Here is a 27,861-nt window from a genome sequence, read left to right on the forward strand (position 1 = left end):
ATATTACTTGCAAAAATTTCTTCTAGGACGTCTATGTGACAAATCTACAGCGTAATACAGAAGCATTGTAGAGTATGAGATTTAAGACCGCCCCATAGACACATTGCAGAAAATATCAGCAGTGGAAACGGTTTGATATGCAGAAAATAAGTGACTTATCTCTTAGCTGTGTATAATGGAGCAGAAAGCAAAGGGGTAGTCCACTTTCAGTAAGTAATTGATATTGTTTGTAAAATGAAAAGTTATACAATTTTCCAATACACTTTATGTATCAACTCCTCAAGGTTTTCTAGATCTCTGCTTGCTGTCATTCAACATGAACCTTCAATATCAACTTCCTATGGATAAAACCAGGTCCATGGTCATGTGATGTCACACAGGTGCATGGCTTGTTATATCACACAGCCCTGATTACTCTCTGTGATACTAATGACCTGTGTACCTTCACATGCCCTGGGACCAATTTTTACCCACAATGAAGAATCTGTTACAGAATGAATTGATACAGAAAGTATATTAGAAAATTGTAGAACTTTTCATTACACAAACAATATAAATTATTTGATAAAAGCGGAAAACCCCTTAAAGTTCCATACCTCAGCCACAACAAAATTGCGGCTTGTTTCTGATGCTTGCGGAATGGTGGCAAATACCATTTTAGATACAACCACTGCTGAAAATTTCAAGGTGATATTGGTTTGCAGAGATTTTACCCCATTAGCTGCTCCTTAATGTGGTGATGATAAAAAAAAATCAAAAACACCATTACACAATTACTGTCTTTCCTAGAATAAAAAATTTATAACATACCCATAGCGGTCTCCAAATACATAGTTTCCATACAGCCGTTCTGACTGGCAGCCTCTGTATATAAAACCCCCAACTATTTGTCCATTGCTTAGTGGCTTGAATTCTAAGAGTGGAGGATCATTTTCTGAAAAAGAAGATGACCTGTTGTAGCATTAGGCCAAAACAGTACAAAGGTGATGATCATGAATCATGATGAACTATGTACATATAACAATGGAATCCACCTCTTTGATAAGACTTTCCTGTTATCCAGACCAGATTTCCTTTTGTAGGCCATGTATTAATTTTATATGGGTTATCTTCTCTGAAAAAACCACAACCAAGAATACCACTGAATATTAAAGGGGCTATCCTATTATAGATACCTATTCACTATGTGGTACAATTTTAATATCTTGTGTACATTATCTTGTCATGTGAGAGTGAATGGTATATAGACACATGGAGAAAAGTGCACTTTTCTACTATACTCTATGTTTTTCTAATTATCCTACAGGGGTTTCCCACAAAATAAGTTAGGCCCTATCCACAGTGATGAGACTCCCGTAGATCACAAGAATGGAGGGTCTGATATACCTCCTTGTCGCTCCCCAAGATGATCTGAGCAGCTGGTTGCTCATGCTTGGGCTGCCCCATTCATTCATCTCTATGGTACTGACAGAGATTGGCAAATATTTGTGCAGTGACAAGGGGTCTAACGGGGGTACATTGGACCCCCGGTTCTGGTGATCTGTGGGGATCTCCTCACAGAGACCCCACTACCCAGCAAGTTAGGCCCGATCCTGTGGATAGGGTCTAATTTGTTACGTGGAAAACCCCTTTAATGGTGTTACACTTCTCTGAAGGTACCGGCTGCCCTGTTCCTCTCTATGGAGCCAACGAAGATTATGAGTATGGCCGGCTGCTCTGCTTATCTCAGTGAGCAAAGAGGGTTCCGAGGAAGATATGTGGGATCCCATCGTTCGTTCTTGTGATCTGTGGGGGTCTCATCACTGGAAAAAACTCCTTTAAACCTTTTTGGCCTTCATATCTGAGCTATGCTGCATGTTGGACTGTTTTATTAAAATATATTTCACAAAATAATTGTAATGGTTTGAATACATGAGAAATCACAATGTAGCCTACCATAATCCTTTCCTTTAATGATCTGTAATATTCGTGAATTTGACCTGTTCTTAGTACTGGAATCTGAGCACAGAATTGTTAGATTCATACTGCTGTCCTTAGAATGACGATCAACAGCGCATCTATAATGAAGACAACAAAGATCAAGAGTTAAATATTTCATATTTTGTTTTTAAACTTTGAAGTCTGATCACACTGCCGGAGTGTCATAATGCAGAATCTGCTCATGATCTTAGTTGGCTAACATATAATTTAGGGCTCTTTCAGACTAGTGATTTTCACGTCTGTATGCTATCTGTAACTTTTCCTGATTGCACACTGACCCATTATTTTCTACGTGGCTATTAAAATGTTTTTTTTTTTTCCACAGATTTGCCGACTATGGATCAAGGACTTCCATGTGGACCATGGACTTCCATAGAAGTCAACGGTTCCCCCCCAAAAACTAGGTCATCCCTATGCGACCCATTTTTTTCTCATCTGGTTTTGCCAACCATCAATTTTTTTTTTGGATGTGAATAAAGATGACATACGGACTTGAAAAAAACGGGATGCGAAAACAATCACAAGGACTGCAAACTGACATTTTTTGTGAAACACAATAAACACGCCACTACATAAAAAGCTAAAAGCAGAAGAGTTTACCAGTTTTTTTGTTTAAATATATAATAATTCCAATATACTTTGATAAAAAAGTACCTAGCTCCAAGGCTACTTATTATAGAGTTAAAATCCCCCCTTGATGTCTTGATCATTAAATATCCGCTCTCTTTATCACATGTTTGGCAAAATTCGTCTTATCTATAGACTTGAATGAAGGGTGGCCGTTTGTGTGTGGAAAGCTCTAGATTCAGTGCTGGTATGGTTAGGGGGTCATCAGACCCCAGTTCTCCAGACTGGGTGAGACAGTGTTGATAGCCACATCTATCATGTATCCTGCTGGGTGATATGTCATCAATATTACTCACGAGAATACCCCTTTATGCCTCTGCCCATTCAAACTCATATGTTATGTTATGTTGGTTCAGTAGTGAGTGGCTTACCTGCCTGGGTTATGAAGTCCATGTGCAAAAATTTCAGGGGGCTGGTTTGTGCTGTTAAAATGAGGATTGCTTCTTGGTATGGAGTAGTGAGCAGTGCATCCATCAATGTCAACATCTAATCTTAGAACTGACCCTGTGAAGTCGCTAAAAAAAAAAATCAACAAGATAATGTAATTTTCCAAGATGATTTCTCACCGGGTCATACAATTTAATTTCAATTGAAATAGGGCAATGAGTAATTTTACCTCAATCCATCCATTTCTTCCATATCATCAATGGTTATCATTCCATCTCCTAGGAAAATATACAGGAAGCCATCTGGACCAAACATGAGCTGTCCTCCCAGGTGCTTTCTATGCAGCTCTGCTACTTCCAGAAACATTCTTTCGGTTCTCACATCCACTTGACTGGGGTTCTTCCTGTTTCAAATGGTTAATATAAATGATATATTTAAACAAACTTAAGTGTATTTAAGAGTTTTTTAGAGAATGAAAACAGACTTGGAACATCATAGGAAAGGTACTGCTTTGGTTCAGACACTGGCTGGGTCACTAATGCGTTTGACTTCTTGGTGAAAATGCCCGGAGATGCCCACTAAGACTAAGGCCTCATGCACGCAACCGCGTGAATGGCCTGTCAGCTGGCTGCACAAATGGCAGGTAACTCATGGCCCCATTACTTATTCTTGGGCACTTTCACAGCACGGGTAATGGCCACTTACCCCACTGATGTTGGGTGGGCCACAGGCAGGGGATCACATTCCCCTGCTTGCGGTTAATAAAATGTGTGCATTGCGTGTGCATGAGGCCTAAAACTGACTGTAATAGTGTGATTTGCCCCAAACAGTTGGTGTCAGAGGGGGCATGTCCTGTGTCTCATTCCTCATCAGAGCACTATAGGTTTAGGAAGATTTTGCTATGCCTGGCCCTCGTTGTTTAAAAGGCCCTACCACCGTCACCTGTGGCGATCTCAATAACAGAGGTCCACTGATCTCCTGCCCGCAGCTGGGAAAAACAGAGAGCTGCTCACATGCGCAGCTACTCTTGATTCAACTCGGTGGGAGCAGCAGCAATAGTTAAGACTACATGTTTTGTGCACTTAGAGATAGAGGAAGTGTGCCATCACACTCTGATTGGCTGGCTGAGGGAAGGAGACTAATGGATCTCTGTTCCCAGGGGAGGTGAAGGTCCCAGAGGTAAGATCTGCTTCTACTGTAGTGTATACATAGTGTACATGCGAAACCCCCTTTAACTTGTTAAAAAGGGTATGCCCATTTTGGCGAATTAATGTTATTGTTTGTATGATAAAAAAACTATACAATATTCCAATATACTTTCAGAATCAATTATTCTCGGTTTTCTAGATCTCTGCTTGCTGTCATCCTAGGTTTCTAAGTTTACTTCCAGTGGAGAGAAATCTTACCATGCACCTGTGTCACCTTGGTCAGATTACTGTACACTGGAAGTAAACCTAGAAACTTCCTATAGGGTGATAGCAAGCAAATATTTATAAAACCGTAATGAATTGACACACAAATATATTGGAAAATTTCATCACACACATAATAACATTTATTTGCTAAAATGGGAATACCCCTTTAAGTATTTTCATTTCCCTTAAAAAGTCTCTTTCACAGTGTGTAAACTATCATTCAATAAATCTGTGATCCTCAAAGTAACCTTTCTTAACCTCTCAAGTTATCTCTTGCCAAGTGTAAAGCAAAATATTCTTTTAATGCTGGTGTTTCAAATTTCTCTTTGGATAAGCCAGGAGACAACTTAGTAAAAATATCTCTCTCTCTATTAACTGTATGAGATAAAACAGTGAAAAAAATATATTTACAATCAGTGCATAATACTATATACCCATAATACCCATACAATAATAATAATGGTACCCATATAATAATAAAAATAATAAAAAAGTTCCTACTATAATGAATAAACCAGATGTTATAAGTATAATTATGACAATGAACAGCCACACACTGCTTTTTCGATGCAGTACCTAGATACTGTGTACTCTACAACTCGAAGAATGTGGTCGTGAGGTCCGCTGGCCCAACGCTCTTGGTTGGTGGTGTATGACACATACAGCTTTCCATTTTTCTTATAATTGGGATGGAATGCAAGGCCTAGCAGTCCTCTTTCATCTCCTCCCTGCAGTCAAACGAGAAACACAAAGAATTGTGAAGTTAATTATGTGCTTTATTGTGTTTCAGTTGGAACCAAGAAAAAAAAATCCTTTCTTTCGAACGGATAATCTGTGCCCAAACTTCTTTCTTTCTTCTCTGACTACCGCACAAAAAACGATTATAAAACATTTCACTTTGGGAGACTATTTAAGAGTTTGGAACAGACAATTGTCCTGCATGGTTATCTATGCTCTTGGGCTCTTACACTACTTTTGTGAAGTGATTTGTGTGTGTAATCTTTTGGTAGCCATGAAGACAAGTTTAAGTGCTGTAAAGAATTCTTAGCTGGGTTACTAGGTTGCTTGTAGTTTCTTGTAGGAAAACGAAGAAAAAAAGGTTAATCATGCTTAATCCAACTATGGACGATATAAGTAAAAAGAAGAAGAAATAAAAAACCAGCTGCGGCTGCCAAGTCCCACTGTCTTGGCAATATGTTTTGAAAACATTGAAATTGCTAGTGTAATATGTAAACCTTTGTTTTACCCTGGAGGCAGCTACATCACTTGTCACAACTTTGGTGGTCCTCACATCATAGCTCCCTGTAGGTATAACCCGCTATCTCTGATTCCTGTGTTGAATTCATGGCTGGCAATGTGGTCAGTGTGAGTAAAGACACTTTTCTTCCATAGTTGCAAACAGAAAAACCCATAGGTATTATTTAGTTTCAGATTTTCCAATTGTGAATTGATATTTCGTAATGTCTAACTATCTGTTACAACAGATAAAAAGAATATTATAGAATATTACAGTATTCTAAAACCACATGCTGCACAGATAAGAACTGTTTGTAGATTGAATGATCTCTATGCTCTCCTTAGCGAATACATTTTCCCCCACAATATAACTATTCTTGAACATATTTCTGCAATGTGCTTTTCCACAGTCTTAAAAACTTTGAATAAAATGACAACTAGCTGTTACCATTCCCCTTGTCAATGAGGCGTGTCCTTACACAAACTTGGTCCTGCATCACACAGACTTATTCAGTCCATGAAGTACATGACTGTAAGTCAGCAGTATTTCCTGGACTGAAAACCATGCCAGAACCTCGACTCACAGCATCACAGTCATCTCTACTGCTGTGACCAACTACCTCCCACCAGGACTAATGTCTATTACAGTAATAACGTTTTCAGCATGGGATTCCTGCAGGGAGGCAGTGACTCACAACCTCATAGATAACTATGATGCATTGAATCCAGGTGGCTGGGCAATGTTGAGTCTGGGAAATATGTCCGACAAATGGTCTATATTTCATGGAATATACCCGTGTGAAGCAGGCCAAATACTGCTCAATCATTGCTCACTGTATCAGACCGTTTAGGGAAACACCCTCCTGACAAGGTGTCAATTTATTCATATAAAACAACAGCAGGCAGTAGGTATTTTAATAAAGTGTAGGAAGGATGTGTCCTGTACTCTGTGTATTGTGTTTGGTGCCAGCAAAGGGCCCATCAACGCCAAGATCCATCGTAATCACGGCACTCAATTTGGATGCCAACATATATAAAAAGTCTTTATCCACGGAAAAATCTAAATCCAGGCACCACCAGGTCGATTCCTGATCTTATATTATCTGTGATTTCTTCATATCATTTGCATTATTGTCTGCCTAGATTTTGATGTTTTCAAGAATTCCAAGAAAGACTGTAAGTAACTGTAACTGTAATTTTTTAAAGTTTTTTCTTTTTCTTACACAATCTTGTACCTATTTATCTATTATATTTGCAAAAGAAATGCATCCATAAATCAATAAATAAATGCATCCTGTCCTGTTCTCCATTTCTCTAATGTCAGATGGTTTGACAAGAACTTTATAGGTTCACATTCTAGGCATGCTATGACCACAAGATGTAAGCTTCTTGAGGACTGTAGCCTATGATGATCTAAGTATGGATTACAGACGGTCCCCTACTCAAGAACACTCAACTTACAGATGACCCCTAGTTACAAACCCACCTCTAGAGGTTGCTAATTTACTGTACTTTAGCCTTAGGCTACAATAAACAGCTATAACGGTTATCACAGGTGTCTGTAATTAAGCTTTATTGTTTATCCTGGTTCTTATGACAACATTTTTAAAATCCAATTGTCACAGAGTCCAAAAAAATTTGGCTGGGGTTACAATTATAAAGTATACAGTTTTGACTTGCATACAAATTAAACTTAAGAACAAGCCTACAGAATCTATCTTGTTTTAACCCGGGGACTGCCTTACAGGGCAAAGGAAAAGGAATCCAGCATCTCCAGATAATTCCATTTTATTAAATATTTAATTCATTCAATAAAAACAAACCAAATTAATTATACAACGTTTCAAAGAACATAAAACAAGGGAGAGCATTACATGTTAGTCACAACGCAAAACTTCAGCCAAAGTTCCTTCTCAAGCGAGGTTGACTAATATAGGAATTTTATGGAGATACTCAATCCTATTTCCTTTTTTCCTCTAGTCTACAATTCTTGGTGGTCAGTGGTTTGGATCTGTGCAACCCATACCCAACATTGGAGAAATATCTTATATGTTGTTGAGGATCTTAGGGGTCAGTCCTCACTATTGTTAGTTTTTCTTATACTATTAAGAACAAAGGGTCATTGGAGGACCAGATCTTATTTCTGTAATATAGACACCTTGATGGAGCCACATTAAGCTTATATGTCATGTGATGGGCATATACATGGATTGACATGAATTATGTTAAAGGAAATCTGCCACCAGGATCAAGGATTGTAAACCAAGCACAATTAAATGCTGGTGTGTGCCCCAATGGCAGGATCTTCTCTTCTTAAAGCTCCTTTTGCTCTTAAGGCTTTTAAAATTATGCAAATGAGCCTGGGGTGCTCCAGTCTTCATCGCCTGTTAATCTCTTCCCTCCACATCGTCTCTCTGGCTGGGGAGGAGAGGGAGATGGCAAGCAGTAAGCCTGCATGGAGGTGTGCATAATTAAGAGATGTCAAAGCCTGACACCCCTCAGGATCATTTGCATCATTTTTTAAACAAGTACATAAGGAGCTAAAAGAAGAGTCGATCGGGACATAAAATTACATGTCAGTGAGCTTGGTTTACAATTCTTGATCCTGATCTACAGATGAGATAAAGTGATGGACACAATGGACAGTAAAATAACAGAATATGAACTGCACTAATTCATCTTAGAATCCTATTTAGTAAATCCCTCCTCTCTTTGTGAATTCTGACTGCCCCAAGCTGTTTGTGGCAGGGAGGGTTTAATAAATAGACACTGGATACTGACTCATGTATAACGCTCTCCCTATTGACCCAGTGTGTGAAAACATTTCTTTTCTAGCTCAGCATGCCTTGAAAGCATGTCCAGAATGCATGACATTCAATCCCTTGTTAGTGATGAAAAAAATTCTGCCTCACAAATATAAGCGCCACTCGATCCTTGATAAGAATCTGGCACCAAGTCCTAGTGTAGATTAGAATGCCACGTTCCAGCTAATGAATGGAAAGGGAAACATCTGAAAAATCCAGAGATTTGCACTAGGAGGGAAACATTTTTTACACATCTTCTTGAATGAATGAGATTCTTCTAATAAGTTCAAGAGATTACGAGTATAGTGTTCCGCTATAAGACACATGCCAAAGTAATGTAGCATGATCGACACCAACAAGAATGGTTCCAAATTAAAGTCTCATCTTATGTCATTTTAACCTCCTCATGACTGGCATGTTTTAGCCCTCAATGACCAAGGCAAGTATTATTTTTCTTCATCGCTGCATCCTTTGTATATTTTTTCACTAAATGCATATAGTTTTCTTCAGAATTAATACTTTTGCACAATAAAAACCCTCTTTCCCTACAATTATTTTGTATCAATGATTTCCAAGACCAACAACTTTTTATTTATGCCCTTTGGATTGCATGAGAGTTGCATTTTTAAATAGCTTTTTATAACGCTTATTTTGGTGGTAGACTTAAACCAGCAATTTGACATTTTTTCACATATCATATTTATTTTTGATGTTGGTCGCAGCAAGTGATAATTAACATAATGGGGTTAATTTTCAGCCAGCACTTGATGTTCCCCGCAACTCGCAGGTTGTGCCGGATATACTATGTGGCTCTGGCAGAACTACGCTATAGCCTGCGAGAGGTACATAGCCCACTTCTCACCCCTTCCTACCCCTTGGCATGAAGATGCGGAATAAAGCCACAATGTCACTGCACCTTATAATAGCTTTTTCAGAAGTGCCAATGCAAATGTAATTGCACTCCCTCCAAAACCCCTTAGATACCTATTGGACATTGATCACTGCACCTAAGAGATTAAGTGCTCGGGATCAGAGTTTCTATGGTCCTGGGGGTTCTGGTAGACAGCTGTCTGTATAACACTATTCTCCCGCTCTTCTGTGAAAGTGCTAAACAAAATATGAAGTTTGTCACAATGTGATCATGTGTGATGTGATTCTATGACTGGTGCCATCATACCGCACTGGTTGGTCTCCATTTCAAGCTCCATGGTCTTCACTGTCTACCACTAAAATAAAGCATGATTTTGGTAGGAAGTCATTATTTACCATAGGCATTATTACATTACTAAGTGTCCCTGTTTTATAATGCTTGATTTTGATGGTAGATTTCAAAGGACTAGCGATCCCCCATTCTGCTGATCATGAGGTATCCCAGTAGTCAAATGAATGTCATTAATGGGAAAAGTTCTTTATTTTTTATGCTGTATAATGGAGCTACTGCCTACAGATCTGTAGTATAGAGATTCAGGGACTTTTCAGAGTCGTAAAAAGACTGATCTTAAAACCAGTTAAAAACACACGCAGCATAACCATTAAAATTGATAAGTCTGCCTGTAGCATCCACTCTTGGTAAGATATACAGAATTTGGCAGTCATATATCAATGCTGAAATGATTATCTATAATGTAGAAATGATAAATAATTCATAACTGCTAATAAAAAAGGATTGCAGGATCCAAAGCTATGAAAATAGAAAGAAAATTAATCATTTATTAATGGCATTGCCCAACTTCTTAAAAAAAAGCAATACAGTATTAATACTAATAAAAGAATATTCTGGGTCCTCCAATCAAACATTGCACAAGACCAACATGCATAAATGTCATGTGACTATGGAGGCCAATGCTGTCTCTGCGGCTAGTGACCTGGCTGCAGTAATAACCCAAGCATAAACTTATGAAGGGGTCTCTGGGGTGACTCGGCAACGTGCATCACAAAAGCCACTATTATCTCTATAGACTCCATATATGAGGCTCTGAGGCCTAATATTAAATGTATAATTTGTTCAGTATGACAAGAGGATAAAATAAAGCAAGATATAAAGACATTAAAAGAAACAAAATGATAAAACAATATTAATGAGACCCAGGTCGTTCTACTTATCCGTGTCCTCTCCCAGTTCCTGACAAATTACTGAGATACCCCCACTGTAGCAATGGATACTCTGGAATTCCCTTCTATTTTAACTGGATGAACAATTTCACCACTCCTGCTGTACGGAAGATCTGGATAAACGTGACTTCATTTGTTTTTGTTTTAATTCAAACCTTTATTTGTATAAAGATTTGTTTCTACAAACTGTGACTAATGAAATGGTCATGCAGCTAAAAGAATTATCCTCACATCATTATAATGAAACATAAATCCAGTAACCCCGACTTGTAACTTGCTAGTCTTTGGATTTGCTACTGACATTCTATATTTGCAACCATAAATCTAAATAAGAACTTACACTGACCTTCCTTAAGAACAAACATTAAACAATTTAGAAGACTAAGTACTCCCTTTCCTGAATGGCTTGTAGACCACCAAGGAACAGTCATAAATTTTAAGAAATATGAGTTTTCTATCACGTTTCTGCCCCTGCGGAGTTTTGCAACAGATTGTTTTGACTCCAAGGTCAGGTTAAAAAAATGGACTGCATACTTCTGTAATATGGGATACTCTCTTCTTAAAACATTGATGACAACAATTGAGATGTGTCATTTGCTAGAGAGATACAAATGAGTGTATGAATGTGAAGAGCTCTCTGATGCGAGCAGATATTGAGAAATATCCCACCAGAATGGTTTCAACAAGACTAAAAGTGAAGTTGATTAAAACACAATGGGGGACATTCAGCAGGGTTTGAATGCCAGTTTTCTGGCCTACAAGCCCTGAAATTATTTCTCCACTTATGTCATCTCCCTGCCAAGTGGCCATGGAGGGTTGTGAATGGGTGCCATGCCTGGTGGCGGTGGAGGAATGCCTGTGCTCTAGCTATAGCATCTGTTAGGTATTACCTTATACGCGGATTTGATCATAACTGTAAAAGGGCAAAGGTTAGTTAACAAAACTTGTGACTTAACTCCTGGTCAGTACAGGTGCCACAACACAGGATGGTGATGGTGTTTCTGTCTCAAAGGGTTTTCACAGCAAATACAATTTCTTACTTATTAGTTTCATACTACTGACTGACTCATCCAGCTCAATGCAGGGGTACTTCTCATTGAAGTAAACAGGAATGATCCCCGTAGCCCATATGCATCTAATCAAATCAAATTTAAAAATTTTTACCCGTGTAAATGTAATCATGTTGTCCCTTAGAACGGAGATTGCTATTCTCGGAAATGACCATCACTGCTGGAGAGTTTGCACAAAGAAACACATTGGGGCACATTTACTAAGGGTCCACAGACTGCAATTCCGTCGGGTTTTACCGAATATTTGCGTTTTGCGCCATATTGCCCCGGGTTTTTGGCACACACGATCAGATTTTGGCGCATCGGCGCCAGCTTGCACGCGACAGAAAACAGGGGTGTGTGGCCACCGGATAAGTAAATGTGCCCCATTGTCATCCTGTGATGACAAATACATTGCCTAAAGTGGTATAGCTTTCAGATATCACCATATTTACAACATGAGGTATCTTGGCCATTGCCATCAATTTTTAATATTTCATGTCCCTTATCTTAGTACCCACAGCAAAACGCATCGAAAGTAAATTCCATTTCTTGTTGTTATACCCTAATGCAGGGGTCAGGAACCTTTTTGGCTGAGAGAGCCATGAACGCCACATATTTTAAAATGTTATTCCATAAGAGCCGTACAATATGCACATGCCCCAAGTAGATAGCTGGTCCCAGTGTCACAGGTGCCCCTGCGATCTACGTCTTGATCCTGTACCTCAACCTTGGCTGCCACCGTGGAGAAGTGGTGCCTCTGGAATGACCTGGGGGTACCACGCTGCAGCAAGACCATCCTGCTTTGCGGCGGGCTCTGGCGAAGACCGGGTGCCACTTAGATTCCGGTCCTAGGTGTCTGCTTACATCATCATCATTCGTGGTGGTCCAGAGGGTACACTACTCCAAATCTTGACACCCACCACATGCCTCCCAGTAGATAGGTACTCCCTGCACATGCCCCCAGTAGATGGGTAGCTATAGCATATGCCTCCCAGTAGATGGGTAGACACAGCACATGCCTCCCAGTAGATGGGTAGCCACAGCACATGCCCGCCAGTAGATGGGTAGCCACAGCACATGCCCGCCAGTAGATGGGTAGCCACAGCACATGCCCGCCAGTAGACCTGGGTCGTACAAAGGACATAGGCAGAGGTAACATCGCTGCCTGTGTCCAGTGATCAGTCTAAAGATCTGTCTGAGAGCCAGATGCAGCCAACAAAAGAGCCATATCTGGCTCCCGAGCCGTAGGTTCCCTACCCCTGCCCTAATGTAATCCGGGTTCCCAAAATATTGAATTCTTTTACATTATTATTTTAATGTAACCGTTTTGACTCTTGGCATTCAAGCTCAAAAATGTGCATTTCTAACAATTTCTTTGGGGAGGGGTGTGATAATGGACCAATCTTTTCCCAAACAAAATAAAAAGTAAAAAAGTTTATCAGCCAATTCAAGCAGTATAAAGCTGAAGGGAATAAAATAAAATGTGCTCATTTCCTCCTTTTTATACGTGTAACATAAAAGTATCATCCTCTAACCCATAGCTTTACATTTTAAGTAAATTAAGAGCATTTGTTAAATGACTGTACAGGTCTACGTGCTCAGTTTTATTAAGAAAATTGCCCTAAAGAGTAGGCTAGCATGGATGGAGTTTGCATATCTTGGAACACTGGTTTTAACAGTTCCAGTCTAGAGTTTTGAAAAAAAAGCTATTAAAAACTAGTCATATATATGATGTCATTCTCATAATGTCTTAAAAAAAGCCTGAAAGTACAAATAATATTTGTAATGTGCGACTTCATCCATGCAGCTTTCCATTTCTCAATCTTGGATAATATTTCATGGTGTTTCCTGTTTGTTAAATGAACACTTTCTTGCTTGGAAAAGATTTCTTTAGTAAGATGTCTGCAAAGTTTAGCCATTTTGTACATCAATGAAACGAGCCTCACATTTTTGATGGGATAATGAAAATTCCCATGGTGCCGAGCAGAATGAAACAACACAAAGGCACTTTTCAGTTGCTCCTGTAGATCCCCTGTTCATTCTCTCGGTGGCACGTGGATTACATAATCAACCTTTCCTTGATCCCTCCTCCTTATATAGACATCAACACACACAATCGCAAAAGTCACATGCCGGCTCCTGCAACTAATAAAAACCAGCTACAAAAATAGGGTAATCTTCAGAGAAGCATTACATAGTGCTGCAATAATTTTGTCAATTAAATCATGGCTGAGTCACACCTTTTTATTTCTGATGGCCAGCAACTTTTATTACACACAGGCTTGAAATCTAGGGAATAAGACATTTGAGAAAAAAGGAGATCTTAGAGGAACATACAGAGCTGCAATATTCAGGAGAAATGCATCACCTGAAAAGAAATGGGCCTTGTAAAAGCAATAACCTCTAATAAGGTCTAGGACTGGTGTTCCACAATGAAAAAGTTTGACCTTCATAATGTCACCTTAAAAGAGACTTGCCTTAGCTGTGCACACATAGAAGCAATTTACCAGGAGTCTCCACAACTTGGGTATTCCTCCTACATGTTTCCTCCCGTGCTCCAAGTTTTTGAATAATATTAATATAAAGCTTTTACTAAAGGTTTGATGAAATAACATTCTGCTTATTCAGAGCTCTGATCCTCCATTTACCTAGTTTGGGTTAGATATCACAGTAATGGTGAAGAAAATAGTCAGTTGCTTGCAACAGGATGTCAAAATGGACTGCATGAATAGAGAGGATGAAGAATGAAGCTATTAAACCACATAGAGAATGTCACCATAATCTTGTCCAGTTATCTACAATAGCCTTAAATGTGTATTCCTGTTGGTCACTTACATTTTATTTGTATTAAAACAGGCAAAAAGATCAACGTTAAACATTTTTCATTGTTAATTACCAGGCTACTGTAGGTCCAGTTCACTTCATTGTTAGTGGTGTCCGTCACTTCTTATATGGCATTTGCAAAAATAACACAGGCTGCAGCGCCCCTTTTTTTCAGTAAATACAGTTAACATGATGTAGGATGATCTTTTAAGGCACCTAAATAAATTTTTTGGTGCACATTACCCAGTGTAAAGGGCATATGCTGTTGACAAATGCAAACTATATGGGTATTAATCATTGTTAGATTGCTAATAGCCCCTGACCTGTGGCCTGTGTAAAGGGTCCTTACTATGATGGGAGAACATAATAATAGATAAAAGACCATGTATCAGTGTGTTATTGTGTAGATATAAAACTGTAATTTTTCTTAGGAATCCTAAGGTGCCTTAAATAGCAAACAGCTGGAGGTGATATTTACCTACCCATTAACACAAAGCCTATAGCTTCGGGTGTTGCCACATGGCACCAAGGTGGCTGAACATTTTACGGTAAGAAAATTAAGTGTTAACACAATCTGGCAAGAATATATGCAGACATTATGCTGCAGGTGTATTTATTTGCCTTTTTACTCAAGAAACAGTGAAACGCTTAAAATGTCAAGAAATCTACCATAGAAGTTTTCAATAACCCTGCTGTTTGTTATTAGTATCAAGTGCTTTCCAGGCTATACAGGTTTGTAAACTACAATTTCTCTTATAGCAATTTTTCGATCTAAACAAAAAAACTGGCTTGTGGATTTTTTTGCTATCTTGTTAGTTTGTTTTTTCCTGTTTGAATTCAGGTTCTGTCCATACTACAGTATTTGTTAGAGCTCTGTTCATTGGGTTAGAACATATTCAATTCAACAGTAGTATGGAAAAAAAAACTACAGAGTGACATACACCTTCAATGGTTGTTGGGTCATCAAGCATCCATCTCCATCCATCTCAACTCACATGTTGAAGTTAATGGACCCCAATGCTAAATCTGGAACGTATACAATATATTGTTTATAGTATTGACCTCTTTATATGTGGAATAGACACCTTATGTCCCCCTAACAGCCCCTGATTTTCTCATCAAATTAGGCCCCTGCCCATTCATATTATTGGACCTTCAGAGCCTGCATGTGTTTTTAAATGGTGGACAAGAAAAAGCCACGACCAACCTTGCTAATAAAAAAAAAAAATCTACTTAAAATTATCCATCTGGCTGTGTCAAAGTTATAAAAAACTCCATAGTCTCCTTATACGAGGGCGGTTCAATAAGTTACCGTGTTTGAAATGAAGACACCATTTTTTCAACAAGTTTTTCAACATGGTCCCCTTTTAGAAAGATTCTCCCAACGTTCCTGCCATTTTTTTAACCCCTCCAAAAAATAGGATTTTTCGAACTCTCCAAAATATGCCTCTGTCTCGGTGATCACTTCCTCGTTTGACCAAATTTTTTTCCTGCAAGCCATTTCTTCATGTTAGGAAACAAGTAAAAGTCGCAGGGAGCCAGATTGGGTGAAAACGGGGGTGTGCGGCAGCAATTCATAACGCAATTCCAAATGAATGTGCTTGTGTGTTACAGTGTTGAAACAGCACCTTCTTTTTTGCCACATGCAGCCGTGTCTCCTTCAATTTTTTGTCGAAGCGGTCCAACAACTCACTGTAGTATTCTCCAGTGATCGTTCTTCCTTTTTCTAAAAAATCTATGAGGACGATGTCATTTTAGACTGTCCTTTGATAGATGGCAGAACATGATGATAACACCATCTTCCCTCAGGAACGCCCTCTGTCGTCAAACACGGGTACTTATTGAACCGCCCTCGTACAGCACATGCTGTTGTATTTCTAACAATGTCTAGTTCTACAGTGCTCTGTACTTGTTATTCAGGAATCCACAGGAGTCCATGAAATCTTGTAGATTTTTTTTTTCCTTTTTATCCAGAGGCACTATTTTTTTTTCTTCATTCGAAAACCCCTTTTTGTGGGTAAGTATACTAAAAGAGACTGATTTGTAGAGACTGAGCTTCGAATTCCATAAAATTTTGTTGAGAATTCTTTCACTTTCTGAACACAGTTCTACATCTGCTGTCATGCACACTACCATTAAACAGTGAAGTCACTGAACATTCTGCTAGTTACATTCCGTCTAATAAAATGTAACACTGTATTCATTCTCAGGAAAATATTTTGATATTAAGAAGCAGTGCACATGAATATAGTTAAACCAACCACCAATGTTATTTCCACAAAAAAAATCAAGCACTAACAATGTGAGTGCCTTATAACATGAGATGTCAAACATGTCTTTGCATATTAGTAAAAGTTTTATACCTCACAGGTTGCCTCCAGCAAGTGTTATATTTATATGACAGGTCTCTGCTAATGTTGTTCAACATGTATAAATTTCACTTGCATATTATACACATGAGTGTGAATAACAGCTATAAACCTCTGATGTTTTATAGCAAGTTAAAGGGGAAAACCTTCAGTTATCTTGTCAATTATACTGCACACATCGCTCTTGTAAAAATGGCACTTTTGGTGGGTAACCTTAATTCAGACTGTTGCGTATGACAACCAGAAGAAATCACAGCTGCCATGGGCAGTGCTCCAAACAAAAATAGGAGGATGGATCAGGGCTCAGGAGAAACCAAAAACATTGAATTATGGCTGAGCCTTTCTTAGCTACCTGAAAACACCTTAGGATCTTAAGATCTGAGCTGAAATGTCTCACACAAGGGTTTAGTAGGAAAAATGGGCAAAACGGGCAAAAAAAGAGTTCATAAGGTAAGTATGTACAGGAAAGTCAAATCTTATTAAGTGATAAAAAGGCTCACCCGATGGGTTGTGCCTAAGGATAAACACAACCCCTGTGTTAGCTGGTGCTCTAATTGCTTGCGCTTGCTGCCTTCCTATATATTGAGGTTCTAACATTGTTAGCTCCTCTGGGCGCATGCGCCGAGTAATTCTCTTATTCCCGTGCCTCTCACATTGATCTGAGGTGTACACCAACGTTCTACTTTCCGCAACCCGTCTGAAGCAGGGTTAAAATTAGTTAACCTGCTTCCCCTGGTTCGTGCTTTTCCCTTTATTAATAAGCCCGGGCTCATCAGATTCCGAAAGATCAGGTCAGTGTAAAGTGAGATCATATAGGTTTTTTCTGTGAATGTCACTCTGATTGTAACGCAGTTGTGTTATATGTAACTGTACCTATTGTAGTCAGATATATTTACTATTTATATATTATTTATTATTCTAAGGGGTAATTCAGCATTGTCTTTTTTGTCTACATTTGGTGTTTTGGCACAGTTATGGTACAAATGCTGTTTTGCGACTTTCCATTGCACAAAATGAACATAGGACAGTGCAAAGTAACTTTAAAATGCGCCAAATTCATTATTTGCATAGACTAGTTTTCACAAATTTTCATTTAGGCGCATGTTTTAGCACAAAAAGACTGCAGTCAACCCCTAACGAAAACTACTACCAAATTTATCAAGACCAATTGCTTCTTAGATGGAGATTTTTATGCATGAATTTGTTCTATATATTGAATGTGACACAGGAAATCACTACCATTTATTGTATTTATCATCTACTGTTGTGTTACTACTAAATGGGGGGGGGATTTATGTCTATGTTTGGCGTTGTTTTGGCACAGCTGTGGTACAAATGCTGTTTTGCGACTTTGCATTGCGCCAAATGAACATAGGACAGTGCAACATCACTTTGACAAAGACCCTGCTTGCACCAAATTCATTATTTGCATCGCCTAGTTTTCACAATATGACTGAATTCATGATTTGCGATTTGGAGCAAATTTCCATTTAGGCACAAGTTTTGGTGCAAATTTAAGCCAGTCCCCACCTTGGTCTATGTTGTGACTTTTGTTGGTGTTTTTGGGGGAATTTTTCATGCGAACAAACCACACAGCAAGAAAACACTGCCAGTAGATTTATCAGGTGCCAAAGCCACTTTAATGAATCTGACTGCACTGGAGCTCTAAAGACAGACATAGGGGGAGATTTATCTGAAGGGTCTGAGAGCCAAACTGTTCTAGTTTCGCATTGGAAACCAATCAGAGCGCAGCTTTAATTTAATAAATATCTGTGAAAAAGTGAAAGCTGAGCTCTTATTGGTTGCTATGGGCAGCTACATCAGTTCTGCTCTGAAACTCTTTTGCTAAATCTCCCCCTTAGAACTTTCATAAGGAGCTGCTTTAATGATATTTTATACTAAATATTTATCTGACTATAGAGATTAAATTTTTATATATCATATCATATATTTTACAGTAACAAGTAGGCAAATATTAAGAATTTAATATTAAGAATTTTAATTGTTTTTGCTTTTATTACATGTGTTTTGCACATTTTCTAAAGGTTTTATGCTATATGCTATATGTCATTTTTACAATTAAATTCACTTGATAAAGGGGTTATTTTAAACCCTGAAACACTTTGTGGTTCCTGTACTCTTAGAGATAAAGTTTGGCTGGAACAACACTGGAATCTATGAAAATGTTCTCTGTGACTCATGTGCTTGACATGGAGCTGTTCCCATAGTCTATGCACAGGTGAAAGTGAGAGTTTATTTCCTCTTCTTTCTACTTCTCCACAGTGGAGTTTTCATACTACATCAAAGCAATATTATTTGCTATATATGCAGTTATATTAAAGATTTATGTTATAAATACTATACTAATATTTGTGTAGAAAAGTGTAATTTGGTAAATGTGTGTTCTTGGACATAAATTCATGCAGTAGTGCTATGTTGAAAAAGTTTCAAGAATCCAGAACTGTTAACTATCTGCTACTGACCATCACCCAGTATGTTGCTTCTGCAACTATTCAAAACAATGAGGCTCATTTACTAAGGGCCTGCAGACCGCACTTTCAACGGACATTCCGACGATTTCCATTTTGCGCCACTGGGACGGGGATTTAAAATGGGTTTTTGCTGCACGCGATCGGATTATGGAGCTATTGCGCCTTCTTTCATGCGACACAAATCGGTGCGCGGGCCGTCGGGCGCTCCAAAGGATTCTGACAAATCGCAGGATTTAAGAGGAAGATGGTAAACTCCTGAGCGGGAAAGCGACAGAGTGCATTTCGGATGGACAATGCACTTTCGGGAACTCCGAGGGACCGGGAAAGTAAACGTGCCCCAATGTGAGAAATTTCTCATGCATTTATTCTGAAAAATTGTGACCAATTGTTACTCAATAGAATCAATTACATAATTAAAACCATCAATTGCTATGCTGGATGAAGAAACAACGGGAAATAATGAGGGGGATAATAAGTATGCAATTTTAATGAGGACCACAGTGTGGGCAGCTGGGTGAAAAGAAATAGGAAAAAGACAAGCCACGTGATTCTCCGAATTTCAACAATTTCATTGTTGAGTTCAGATAGGGCTATAATATTACATGGTGCAAGTGATGGATAAAACCCGCTAGTAAACAACTGGCCTAAACAGAGGATAAATACTTTATGAAGAAGACCAATTTCAGCTGGATATTACATCTCCCCACACTGCAGAAACTAGAATTTTGTAATGACTTTTACATGTCACACTGCTACCAGATTTGAATTGGTGTGAATGGGAAAGTCATTGGAGATTGGAAAATATAGGCACAGTTTTGCTAAGTTTTAAATTCCAAAAGAAAAAATTAACCATAGAACCAATCTCCCTATGGTAGAACATAACAATTTTTTTCCAGGTGTTACCTATAATGTATAAAACAAAAACCTCAGTAGGAAATATGAGGAATATGGAGGTAACACACAGGAAATATATTTTCATTTAGTAATGTGTGATGTGAACAAGCACTAAATCTACTTATGTATGATGTTTAAGCAGCAAACATAATAATTTGCCTATATTTTATATCCACACCATACTATAAATTCCAAATCATCCACTTTTTTTTTAATCCTTTAAAAGATTGTGTCACTCCCGACTATGGCAGATTCATTCAGGACCAGACTGGTAAATGGGAAATTATGTCGGCTTTGCTGGAAGAAGCAGCATTAAAATTTTCATATAATTTATTTTAACAGGGTGGCCATGGTTTAGTCTATGTTTCAGTATGCCTAAACACAGCCTGTGCGTGCTGAAGACTGTCAGCCATGAACAACCACATCTTCTGCTTGTTATAAACAGTTAATTTAGAATGTTACGTATCACATCATAAAACAAATAACCTGTACAGATTTATCATAATTTAGCCTCTTGCCATTTTTGTAGCTAGATGAAACTACGCTTGGATAGAGTATTAGGCTACATTTGTAGTACGGCGGGCACACGCTGCCCATCACCGCCCCTCTCCATAGTGATATTTGGTGCATGGCGGTGTATTCTGGGGAAAGATAGGACATGTCCCATCTTTCTCCTGGCTACAGAACGGTATGGTGCTGCATGTGTGCGGCACCGTACCGCTCCAGTACGGGAGTCTTAAAGGGGCATTCTCATCTGGACACTCACATTCAATTTCATTAATCTGCCATATATAAACATTTCTTCAATTGGATGTTATTAAAAAAAATGCTCCCGTGTGAAGATAATTTCTCATAAATGTAGTCATTTGGTCCCTTAGAAACGAGATGGCTTCCTCGGATACGGCCACCTCTGCTGGAGTGATTGCACAAAGAAACAAAAAGTTTTTGTATATGAAATGTCCAGGAGTATCTGCATGTCTCACAGCCGTTCTGTGGTAATGATTGCTGAATCCAGGTGGTCAGGCAGGGCTCAATAGCGCATGTCTGGCCATTGCTGCCAGAGTGTGACGTGGTCGTATCCGAGGAAGCTATCTGGTTTCTAAGGGACCACATCACTACATTTATAGAAAATTATCTTCACACAGGAACATTTTTTTTTATTAACATCCAATTGAAGAAATGTTTACATATGGTAAATGAATTTAATTAAATGTAAATGCCCTGATGAGAATACCCCTTTAAGTTGTATTTCACACATTATATAACATGTCAGATCCATAAACATGGTGTAGCAAAGTTGGCACACAAGTGTGTGAATGGAGAGGGAGCAGTTTGTTAATATTTTAGATTATTCTGTTAAAGTGCAGAAATATGGGGTCATCTGCTGGAGAAACTCTGAATAATGTCCCCTTCAAATGCTTTTTAGATGAATGTTAAATTTCTATTGTTAAACCTGCTAACTTTACCAGAGGATGTGCTTTATCTAAGCATGGAACATGTAGCTCCAAAGCTAAACATAGAGGGCCCCTTAAAAAAGAACAAAATGCACCCTCTCCTAGTTTTTTTCCAAGTTTTCTTACACTAAAAGGGGTATTCTTGTCTGGGCATTGACATTTAATTTTAATCTCCCATATAATACATTTTTTCAATTGGATGTCATTTAAAAAATGTCCCTGTGTGAAGATAATTCACAATTAATGTAGGCATGTTGTCCCACCTCTGCTGGAGGGATTGCACAAAGAATATGAAATGGCCTGGAGACGACGAATCCAGGTTGGAAGAGTGTCATAGTACTGGGTATCATAGTTACTTCATAAAAGAGGTTATTCAGATACATCCCAGGTCATGTACAAATTAATATAAGAAGATACCTGAATCCTCCTGTTTCCTGCCTCCACCACCTATGTTGCTATACAGAGGGGCAGTGGAGACGTGGCACTGAAAGCATGCACATAATATGCTGTATTAAGCCATAGCAAGTGTGCGCTATGATAATGTCAACTCTGCATCTCTGTATACTAACAGAAGCGATCCTTGATGGGAGGCGCAGTGCTGTGCCACTGGTAAGGGCGAAGGTAAGTATTAGTAGTTTATTGATTTGATTTATTGATCACAGCCTGTGGCCAAAAATGAAAAAGAAAATCAATTTCCAAAAACCTCTTTAACTTCCCTCATAAGGTATCTCTTCAAATGGCCACTGTCTACACAGGTAAGCTTTTTGTGACACAAACCCCGGCATTGTCCCAGACAGGGATGTGTAGGATCGTGCATCTATGCAGCCAACTTCGCTGACAAAGTCAATGTTCGTTTGAAGAGAGATCTGACATAGGAGGTGACTAAAACACTATTGATACAAAATTTTGTTAGGTGGAGGGTCACTTTAGGAATGGTAGGCTGCATTTTTTGATTCTCCAGAACACCTTTTTGACTGTTCATCTTCTGCAGAGGGTGTCCTTTCAGTTCCTCTGGAGAAAGAGAAGCAACCAGCAGTAAGTTTCTTCCATCAAACCTCAGTCGGTTGTACTACCTGTACAATAATGACCTCCTTCCGCATAAAAAGCTTTTTACACTATATACGTATAAAACCACAATACATACACATAATATAAAGCAGTGATGGCGAACCTTTTAGAAACAGAGTGACCAAATGACAACCAAAACCCACTTATTTATTGCAAAGTGACAACATGGAAATTTAAGCAGTAACTTATTGCTCCCTGCTCTGTCACAGCTCTCAATCTTATCAGCATCCTGATGACACCAATAGAGTAAAAAGAAAATGGAGACATAAGGTGTATCATTGTAGATTTCCTGAAGGGTTCCCTAAATAGGAAGGAACCAGCTTTGTCCACACCTTCTCGCTCCTCCAGTAGTCTCAGGCAGTCTAGGATGTGTGTTTTAAAAAATAACTGACCATGTCATGTCCTTGTTTTCCTTGGCAGGAGTCCTGCCTTGTCTGGTAACTGTATGCTACGGTGACCGCTTGGGTGCCCATAGAAAGGGCTTTGACTGCCTTTGGCGCTCGGGCCATAGGTTCGCCACCACTGATATAGGCTGTTAAAATTATTGTAGAATTGAAGAATTTTTAAAAAATTTCTTCACATATATAAATAATCTGAGTTCATATAATGTGGCAATATCTTATACAACGTTATATAAAAGCATCTTAGAGTAAAGGAAAATTTGGAAAAAGCCCAATTTAACACTAAAGATGGCAAACAACCCACTTATCCTTAGCACACAATTTAGCCCCTGTTTTTAAGAGTTGGAGCTCTGATGAGGCCAATGGCCATATTGCTTCACCTTCCGGAGGTTAGTGACTTCTGCCCTTTCAGGTCAGAGTTCAAAAAAAGAACAGACCAGAGAATGTGGCAAAACAGATGACTATACTTAAGTAATGATGTGTGGAAAGCCAGTTTTTGAGACCAGTACCTTGCACTTAATTAGGGAGAACCAAGAGAATGAATTGACACAGCTGTGCTTTACAGATATCAGCGAACATACCTCCAGCAATAGAACCAATCTGATTTCAGGCTATAAAATCCAGAATTATAAATTGCTAGTTAACCTGTAGCCTCACTATATGCCAAATAGTTCAGTCCTGTTATAGCTTCATTATAGCAATGTGATACTACTTCCCAATAACATGTAAGGGCAACATAAACACTCCCAAATCTCCTTCATTTTTGGTTTAGAAAAACAGTCCCTGCTGAGTGTTATATAGACCTGTTATTTGCAAAAGTTATAGAACTGGGTGTAATATTCATGGAAAAGCCATATAATTTTAAATGGAAAAAAATCTGATCTCATTTTGCAGAGAAAATACTTTACAAATGTAGGTTTAATACCTACTAATGTGTAATAAGAATGCATATATATGTATACAGACACGTGTGTGCGTATACTTAGATATTTCCTTAGCACATTCTACTTCTATTAGATGCTAATATGTGTTAACAACAAATCATTGTTAATTGTAACAATTATTACGTGTTTCTTGAACCTGTCTCCTCCAGCAACGATATAAATTATTTGCGGCGCACACTAAAAATGTCATCATGGTCATTAATTGGTTAGGGATTTCAACAAATGGTTTGGGTTATAACAATGTTCTTTAACAATTTAGGTCTTCATTTTTCAATGGCATTACTGGGAATGTGTTTGGTACTGCGCTTTAAGCAAGTAAAAAAAACCATTAAAGTGTATCTGTAACTTTTTTCACAAATCAATAACGCTTGGGATGCAGAACGCCTATTATCTTTGTTACCTATATGCAGCAGTTTCTTTGCTATTCTCCTCTGTTTAGCCTGGCTTTATACTAGCTGGGTCTCCTGCCCTTTATGGGTACTCTTATGAACTTTACATTTGTAAACAAGATACAGAGCGAAAGAGGGGAGGGCTGCAGCTTACTGCTCACAGAGAAGGTAGGAGGAGAAGGTCATGTGACAGTGCTCTCTGTGTGTGTAGTAGACCTGAATGTGTTCAGTGCTGTGGATACTTGAATGCTTGATAATTACCATGAGCTGTTTGTACTGCCATGAACTTTAACATTTACCATGTTAGCTGTGGTTCAGACTGAGATCCGTTTTTTTGGAACTTCTTTCTTCTGTCCCCGACCACAAACCTGTCTTCCGTTTTTGTACCTCGCCTTGGCTTCCCCTGCAGACAAATCGCACCTGTGGAATGACTTGATGGTGCTACGCCGCAACAAGTCCAACCTGCAGTGGTCCAGTGGGTCTACTACCCCTGGAGCCTGACAATAAAGTTACCTTATAGTCAAGTGATGTTATGTGATGTTATGATGATTTTACCAGATTCTCATATGTGATTACCCCTTTAAAATACAAACAGAACAATGCCCATATTGTGCTGCTCACTCTTTTCTTTCCAACGTTATGGCATTTTTATGAAAGTGTTACACAAAAATCAAGTGGGCGGAGACAAATCTCTTCCTGTAGCTGCCTGGAAGCCCAAGTCCAATTCACTCTGCCCACAGATTCCATGATGCCCTGTGATAAATAATTTAGCAACAAATCTTGTGATATTCCTACAAGTAAATCCACTGAACACTGTATTCCATACCTACAGGATGCATATAGTGAGTGACTAGCCTGGCAGCTCTCATCACATGGAGGAGCTTGAAACATGTAATAAGTTGTAAAAATCATAAGTAAAAAGTTACATTAAGTCTATAGTCTGTGCTGCGTGAGCATTAGGGGTTAATATCTTCTGTGCACGGTGCTAAGTACAAGATGAGGGAATCACAAACTGGAATGGAGAGACTTATAGGGAACAGGGGAGATCTTGCACCTCTCTATACTGTGTAGGTGACATCTGTATCCACAGCACTGAACACATTCAACTCTGTTACACACAGAGAGCGATGTCACATGACCTTTCCCTTCTTCCTCCTCTGTGAACATGAGCAGCAGTCCCGCCCATCTTTCTCTCCGTATAGTATTTACAAATGTACGGTTCATTAGAGAAACCAGCAAAGCCAGGACAGGGCTTAGGGTAAGAGCCAGGCTGAACTGAAGAGGATAGCAAATAAACTGCTGGATTAAAGTAATCAGTATAACAGGCAAAGTTGTTCTACATCCTAAGGTCTATTGATTTGTGAAAAAAAGACTTTACAGTTGTACTTTAGGACACTTGAAGGGGAGAAACACCATGACCCAAATGACACAGCTACCTGAAAGAGAGACCTGAGAGAGTTAACTCTACTGACCTTTCTGCTTTAAAGAAATACTTGATAGGCTTTACTGCATAATTGATACCCCCTGAAACACTTCTAGCCTGCTGCCTCTTCCAAAGTTTCTGATGCAGGGCAAAATAACATATGAATGGTACGTGGTATGGTTTACTCCAGCCTAGAACCCCCCCATCTAAGAGTAGAGAACCTAATTATCATATTTGGAGTTAGTCATAATGGTGCTGATTGTTTGGGAGCAGTGAAGGCTAGAGAAAATATTCCCTTTAAGTCAGAATCAGCAAAGTGATACCTATTATAGAATTCAAAGTGTTAGAGTTTGTGAATATAGGACTACTGCACATTCCTATATTATAGGTACATGTGTTACTCAGATAAATTGGATGAAATCCATTCACTTGTGATACATTAAAAATGCCCACTGCCAACTATATAACTGTATATACTATATATTGCTATATCCAGCAAATACAACACGACAGAATAGTATAACATCGTGCAGCAATTTTATATAAACAGTTATATTTGGTATTTCTTTACATTTTATATCATTACGTATAAATGCAGCCACATGGAGGAACACTGGTGAAGGAAAATCATTAAACAATCAATTGTACAGTGATTACACAAATTATATTTAGAGAAAAGTGATTGAGTTACATGTGCATGGTAAACAATAATGAAATTTAAAGAGAAAGGATACTGTAAATAACTAGCAAGTAAATAATTCAACTAAAAATAATGACTGGCATGCCATCTGAAATATAAACCCTCGGAATGCAGATCTCTAATGTAAAACTCCACTAAACTTTTTCACTAAGAGTAATTTAAACAGTTTGTAGAGTCTGGGAGGGATATTTACCCACTCAGTACCTTGAAAGCTAAATTAAGAAGCATTGCAGGAATGTATAGATGTAAGATCTTTAGTTATGGGTGAATTAGATTTGTAATGAGGGCCTCTATCAGAATCCGGCCTCTCTTATATCACTCCTGATGGTTTTACAACATGTATGTATAATACTGGCAATGTGTAGTGATTATATGTTTTCTATGAGTATCAGTCTAACAAAATATCAACATTTTGCGATTGGAACTCATCTCTAATAGTCTCATTACTCCTATGTATTGCTTATACTTGCTTACCAACCCCTGACCATGCAGTCTGCCCTAACAGACATTCGGCAAAGGGGGTGAGGGACACAGTCACTTTCAAAATCGACTGAATTTTACTGTGGTACTGTAATGAGATGCCAGCGTTGGAACAAGCCAGATTGTGAAATGTATTCCTTCCTTCATCTTCCACAGTCAGCTGTGAGTAATAATATTTGAAAATGTGTAATATCCACAGCAACTGAGCCACAAAGTGACAGATTAGGTAAACCAACAAAACAGAGGTGCTAAGTGCCGAGAACCACAGTACAGAGTTCCAAACCTCCATCTGGTATTAACAGCAGTAGAAAAACTGGGAGCCCCATGGCATGGGATTTCATAGGTGAGCATCTTCATTTACGTCTTACTTCTCCAAGTACAATGGCGAGCACTGCATCGTGTGGTGCAAAGCATAAGATACACCATGGGAATCAGTGAGGACAGTTATCAAGAAGTGGATAGACACAAAGAAATTGGTTTGGGAGGTTACCAAAAGGCATACACCATCATTGAAAGAACTACAGGAAATTACTGCTGTACAACGGTCTTACAGGTTCTTCATATGTCTAGGATGAGGGGTAGTGTATCAAGATCAAAGCCTTTTATTACAAAGCCTGTCTATGTTTTGCCAAAAGCTGCATTAAGCCTGCTAAAAGCATGTGGGAAATTGCACTACGATCTGATGAGGCCAAGGCAAAACTTTTTGACATTATTACAAAGGGTATGTTAGACCCATACTTCACAATACCCACAACGAAGAATGATGGAGTCAGCATAACAATTTAGGGCTTTTCTGCAGCTTAATTTTTGT

The 27,861-nt window shown here is 38.7% G+C and overlaps 1 protein-coding gene across 2 annotated transcripts in view; it reads right to left on the reverse strand.

The window, feature by feature from the left end:
* The window catches only part of HHIP (hedgehog interacting protein), a 92,630-nt gene that overhangs the window by 39,722 nt on the left and 25,047 nt on the right, over window positions 1-27,861 (reverse strand). For both annotated transcript variants that reach the window (XM_072121987.1, XM_072121993.1), the window contains exons 5-9: window positions 4,986-5,137; window positions 3,224-3,397; window positions 2,979-3,122; window positions 1,936-2,057; window positions 811-934 (exon numbers count right to left, since the gene is read on the reverse strand). In XM_072121987.1, coding sequence (XP_071978088.1) covers window positions 811-934; window positions 1,936-2,057; window positions 2,979-3,122; window positions 3,224-3,397; window positions 4,986-5,137 — 716 coding nt within the window. The remainder of the gene's footprint in view (window positions 1-810; window positions 935-1,935; window positions 2,058-2,978; window positions 3,123-3,223; window positions 3,398-4,985; window positions 5,138-27,861) is intronic.

This window comes from Engystomops pustulosus, chromosome 1 (genome assembly GCF_040894005.1).
Source record: "Engystomops pustulosus chromosome 1, aEngPut4.maternal, whole genome shotgun sequence".
NCBI classification, from domain to species: domain Eukaryota; kingdom Metazoa; phylum Chordata; class Amphibia; order Anura; family Leptodactylidae; genus Engystomops; species Engystomops pustulosus.